Below are 6,000 nucleotides of genomic sequence, written 5' to 3'. Positions count from 1 at the left end.
TGAAAGGGCACCCCGGCCTCGGAGGGAGCATCCCCCAGGCGCGAGGGGCGGCGGCGCTGGCAGCCTCTTTCTCGGCCAGTGGGGCGCAGCGCTGGCGCCTGAGGGGGACTCCCCGGCCACCTGCAGGGACCGCCGTGCGGAGGGAGCGTCGCTAGCAGCCGCGCTGGGCTGCCGAGAAGGCTAGAGCCAGGGGCCCCCGGGTCAGCGAAGGGCAGCAGCGCAGCCCGGAGGGAGAGCCTGCCGGACAGCCCGCGGGCCCCGACGGCGCGCTCCCCCGTCCGCCAACCGCAGGCAGGCCCCGCGCGGCGGCCGGAAGGGGCGGCGGCGGCGCCCTCGGGCTTCGGGGGCTTCGGGGCAGCCAGCCATGACCTTCGGGCGCAGCGGGGCGGCCTCGGTGGTGCTGAACGTGGGCGGCGCCCGGTACTCGCTGTCCCGGGAGCTGCTGAAGGACTTCCCGCTGCGGCGCGTGAGCCGGCTGCACGGCTGCCGCTCGGAGCGCGACGTGCTGGAGGTGTGCGACGACTATGACCACGAGCGCAACGAGTACTTCTTCGACCGGCACTCGGAGGCCTTCGGCTTCATCCTTCTCTACGTCCGCGGCCACGGCAAGCTGCGCTTCGCGCCGCGGATGTGCGAACTCTCCTTCTACAATGAGATGATCTATTGGGGCCTGGAGGGCGCGCACCTAGAGTACTGCTGCCAGCGCCGCCTCGACGACCGCATGTCCGATACCTACACCTTCTACACCGCCGAAGAGCCGGGCGCGCTGGGCCGGGACGAGGCGCGACCGGGCGGTGCCGAGGCCGCCCCTTCCCGGCGCTGGCTGGAGCGCATGCGGCGGACCTTCGAGGAGCCCACGTCGTCGCTGGCCGCGCAGATCCTGGCCAGCGTGTCGGTGGTGTTCGTGATCGTGTCCATGGTGGTGCTGTGCGCCAGCACACTGCCCGACTGGCGCGCCGCGGCGGCCGACAACCGCAGCCTGGATGACCGGAGCAGGTACTCCGCCGGCCCTGGGAGGGAGCCCTCCGGGTAGGATGCACTGCTTCTCTGCCCGTTGCGTCCGTCCTGTCGCGTCTGTCCGTCCCGTCCGTCGGTCCAGTCTCCGTCTTGTTTGCCTCTGGGAGGCCGAGCTCAGTTGGGTTCTGGGCCCAGCGAGGCCCCAGGCGCGGTCAGCCACGGGGTTGGGTTGGCCCTCACTACCGCCCGCCCCTTCCCCCAGCTCTAGCCGGCTCTGGTCTGTACACTAGACGCCTCTCTTGAGGGCGAATCGCCAGCCTTGGGGAGGGGCAGATAGAGATGACAAACCTCTCTCATCTTTGTAGTTTACTTTCGAGCAAATAGGAACCGGTTAATTAGATTTCTCTGAACTTCTGTTGTTAGTATTCAAGAATTTAACCTTGGGCTAAGAGCAGTTCGAATTATTTGCTAATTTTTGATGGTGTTTGAAAAAAGGAAGCCTTGTTATCATGGAGTGTGGTCGGCTGTACACTGCCCACGCGTACACGCTGCATAAAATATTGTAATGGAATTGTGATAAAGAAGATTAATATAGCGATAGATTCTAAATAATGGATGTCTGTGCCTTTTTCTCTCTTCTTTTCCTATCAAATACGGAGTTAGTAAGGCACCTGTCCACCATTTGCTGCCAATGTGACTTCTAGAAGATCTTCAGGCTGGGGAGGGGAAAAAAAAAAGGAAACTGCCCTAACTTCAGAAACAGTATTACAGTATTTAGTGGTTTTTCTTTTCACTTTACTAGGATGAAAGAAAAATATTTTGATCTTTTCCTTCGATGGTGCTTACTTTTCAGTAGTGATAACATATTTCTGTTTTTAGTACTGGAGAGTTTATTTTGCATGTTTGGTGGGAGGAATAAACAGGAAAGTTGGACTTTCAAGGGAGAGAGCCTCTTTGGGCACAAACACATCATTGTATTATGTGTTTTACCTTAGATTCTAATTTAAAATTCCCCTTCCATTCATTTAAAAAATTCAGTTGCTTGCCTGATAGTCTTTTCCTCATAGACATGTGCATGGTTCCAGTGGTACTATGTGCCTGATACTGGAGTGTGTTACTTCCACATAATACTCTTCCTTTGGAGAGTAAAGATTTTTATTTAATTCTCAGACACAAAACTCTCTGGGACGATGGAGACCATTACTGATAAGCTGCCTTGGCAAAAAATCCAAGATACATACTTTGAAAGGAGATTCATTAGGAAACGCATTTTGTTTATTAGGTTCTGAGTTTTTTGATTTACAGGAAAGAATTATTTATTTGGTACTGCATCAGTACAATGAAATTAATTTATGTATCTAAATACATCAAAAACCCTTGATTCTTTTAGAGGGCCATAGGAAAATGAGCCATAAATGATTGGCCTTGAAATTATTCACTAGTAATTGTAGAATTCTAAGGTTAGTGAAAGTTCAAGGTACATCAGCAAAGGAAATAGGACAAATGAGTTATTAGTACAAATATTGAACGGAATTGGCTAAGTCACTATATAAGCAAAAACAGCGAAATGACTTGAGTAATAATTTTGGGAGGAGAGAGGGCATTTGGGGAGGAGAGGAGTGAAGTCTGGAGATCATTAAGGTAAGGCATTTGGAAAGAAATGAGAGACATGAATAATAATTTTAGGGGGAGAAAGAGAAAGAAACCAAAAAGGGAAGAGACAGATGGAAAAGAGGAAGACTGCAAAAGAAGTGAAGGAGGAAGATAAATGTTTAATTTGTGTATATGCATTTTATGTATGTATATAATTATTCAAGTCAGAACTGTTTCCTAGATACGCAGATATTTCAGGCAGAAACAATGTTTTTCTTGGCTTAATGGCCCAGTTTTAAGCTTTACTCTGAGTGTAGGTATGTGAAAACCATTATCTGTAATCCCAAACAGATAAACTGAAAGATGACTGAGTTACTTGAGGCTGAACAAAGCAGAGGGAGCTTCCCACAGGCCTCCTCTAACAGAGAGCTAAGGTGGTACTTTGAGAACAATGTCTCAAATCCTGTTTGCTTGTGGTTACTGAAATTAGTCTTTTTGTCTGAAACATCATTCTGATCATTTGACCAAATTTGGCACCTGCCAGATAAGGTCAAAACCTTTCTTGGCCAAAAGAGAAGGTTCTTACCTTTTATTTTGTTCTGTTTGGCTGCACCAAGTGGCTTATGAAATTTTAGTTTCCCAATGAGGGATTCAGTTCAGTCGCTCAGTCGTGTCTGACTCTTTGCAGCACGCCAGGCCTCCCTGTCCATCACAACTCCCAGAGTTCACTCAAACTCACGTCCATCGAGTCGGTGATGCCATCCAGCCATCTCATCCTCTGTCATCCCCTTCTCCTCCTGCCCCCAATCCCTCCTAGCATCAGAGTCTTTTCCAATGAGTCAACTCTTCACATGAGGTGGCCAAAGTACCGGAGTTTCAGCCTTAGCATCATTCCTTCCAGAGAACACCCAGGGCTGACCTCCTTTAGAATGGACTGGTTGGATCTCCTTGCAGCCCAAGGGGCTCTCAAGAGTCTTCTCCAATACCACAGTTCAAAAGCATCAATTCTTGGGCGCTCAGCTTTCTTCACAGTCCAACTCTCGCATCTATATATGACCACTGGAAAAACCATAGCCTTGACTAGTCGGACCTTTGTTGGCAAACTAATGTCTCTGCTTTTGAATATGCTGTCTAGGTTTGAATAGTGAGAATGCAGAGTCCTAACCACTGGACTGCCTGGGAATTCCCCAAGGCTCTTTAACATTTAATCACAATCTGCCTTTGTTAATTTACCCATTGTAATTTGGAAGCATCTTTTGAGTATCTGCTGTGTTTAAGGTGCTATTGGTATTCCAAATATTGCAGCTTTCTTTTTGGTGAGGAAAAAGTGTCAGGTTGGTAATGTAGGATCAGAGGCACAATTGATCAACAGCTGAGATGTTTTGAGAACATCTTCAAGGTGAGAGAGGATGGAAACAAGCCATCTTTGGAAGGGTGCTGAGGTTGTGCACTGCCCAACACTGGTGAAAGGTATCATTTATATAAACTACAGTGTTCGAAACCTGTGCAACCATGTGTACCCCATGTGGGAGCAAAATAAGGAGACTTTTCCATCTAATAGGGACATCCAGGGCCTAGGCATAATGTTTACATATTACATTTGTGCTGTGCTGCGCTGTGTCGCTCAGTCGGGTCTAACTGTTTGTGACCCCATGGATGTAGCCCGCCAGGCTCCTCTGTCCATGGGGATTCTCCAGGCAAGAATACTGGAGTAGGGTTGCCATGCCCTCCTCCAAGAAATCTTCCCAACCCAGTCATCGAACCTAGGTCTCCCGCATTGCAGGCAGATTCTTTACCGTCTGAGCTCCAGGGAAGCCCATGAATACTGGAGTGGGTAGCCTATCCCTTCTCCAGGATATTTTCCCAATCAGGAATCGAACTGGGGTCTCCTGCATTGCAGGTGGATTCTTTACCAGCTGAGATACCAGGGAAGCCAATATTATGTTTAGGGAGTGTGAATTCAGTGATGGAGAGAGAAAGAGAGAGAGGTGGGCAGTGAGTGCAGTGTTAGAAGGCCTGGAATGAGAGGGAGAATAATTTTATTCTGCAGGCAGTGGTTAACTGTTGGCAGGTTCAGGGTGAGTGGATCATGCATATAAAGTCACAAATGTCATGAATTGTGTACTGAAAGTTGGAGATGGTGGAGGGTGGAAACAGAAAGATGAGTTTGGAGATTTTTGCAAAGGGAGGGAATAAGAACTTGGATGGCTTTGAGGTGGTGAGAATGGAGATAAAATGACAACTCTGGGAGAATTAGGAAGAAACAAAGTAAATCCAGGGCATTGGGAGGATACAGGCTCAGGGACTGAGTAAGTGGATTTCCAGGAGCTTGGGGAGCACTCTCTGCCACCTGCAGGCTCCATTTGTCCAGACCAGTCTACTCACGTGTTCCTGAACCACCTGGGCATCCCTTACTGTGCAGTCAGTCCCTTGCCTATTGAAATTGGATCATTCATCAAGCCCAAATCAGAGTCTATTTCCCTTTTGAAACCTTTCCTGACTGCCTTAGTATATATGATGGTTCTTCTTGAGTTTATTGAGGCATTGCTTCCTCGTGCAACTTATTTGGCAGCTGTAATATCCTTCCTAGCATGGTAGTTATTTTTTCATATGAACATGTCTTAGCTCCCAAACTAGATGAGATGCAAAGCCCTAGAAGGCATCTAAAGTCTTTTATACTATTTATTATGATAGCATCTTTTAGAAGAAATTATTATTCAGGGACAGTAAATATCTGTTGTTTATCTTGTGTTTTAAAGTAGAAACTTCCAGGAGTATATCTTCTCTTGCATAGTTGGAGGAGCTGTGGGGAGCATTGAGGCTGAGGCATTCAGGTGGTGGAACTCTTAATTAAGAAAGATGAGATCCTGTGCTAGAATGAGAAAAAAAGCCTAAGTCAAGGAATAATTATTTATCAAGTACTTATTGTGCAAAAAGAAAAAGGATGAGAATATATCTTTAATAAGAAGATTTTTCTGAAGTTTTGAAATACCACACAATCTATTTGCAAGAAATCTTGAGATGTCTTCCAAATCAATGATGTGAAAACTTTTTATATATGAATATGCTCCTTTTAAATTGCTTTTTTAAGGGGGTGGTTAAAAATCATAGAAATAATAATTTAAAGTTCAGAAGCTACACAAGCAAGCGTTTCTCCATTTTCCAGACATGGAGTTCTTTTCCCTAAATGTAACCAAAGTTATAGCAGTGTGTGTGTCATAGAAGAGATATTCCCTGTATTTACAAGCATATCGTATATATTTCCTGCAGAAGGAAATGGTAACCCACTCCAGGATTTTTGCCTAGAGAATTCTATGGACAGAGGAGCCTGGTGAGCTGCAGTCCATGGGGTGGCAAAGAGTCGAATGTCGACTGAGCAACTAACACATATATATTTAAAACAAACAAAAAAAACAGTGTGAGAACAGTATCATGACCTGCTTTTTTAAC

General features: G+C 47.0%; 1 protein-coding gene across 2 annotated transcripts in view; it reads left to right on the top strand.

Moving 5' to 3' along the window:
- The first annotated feature begins 364 nt into the window (after positions 1–364).
- KCNG3 (potassium voltage-gated channel modifier subfamily G member 3) overlaps positions 365–6,000 on the top strand; it is a 67,059-nt gene continuing 61,423 nt past the window's right edge. For both annotated transcript variants that reach the window (XR_009496406.1, XM_024999381.2), the window contains exon 1: positions 365–996. Coding sequence is in view for 1 of the 2 variants with exons in the window: in XM_024999381.2 (XP_024855149.1) it covers positions 365–996 (632 nt within the window). In the remaining variant the exon portion in view is untranslated. The remainder of the gene's footprint in view (positions 997–6,000) is intronic.

The sequence above is a fragment of the Bos taurus genome, chromosome 11, assembly GCF_002263795.3.
Source record: "Bos taurus isolate L1 Dominette 01449 registration number 42190680 breed Hereford chromosome 11, ARS-UCD2.0, whole genome shotgun sequence".
NCBI classification, from domain to species: domain Eukaryota; kingdom Metazoa; phylum Chordata; class Mammalia; order Artiodactyla; family Bovidae; genus Bos; species Bos taurus.
Note: the sequence above shows the minus strand (reverse complement) of the source record. Positions and strands in the feature narration are given on the sequence as shown.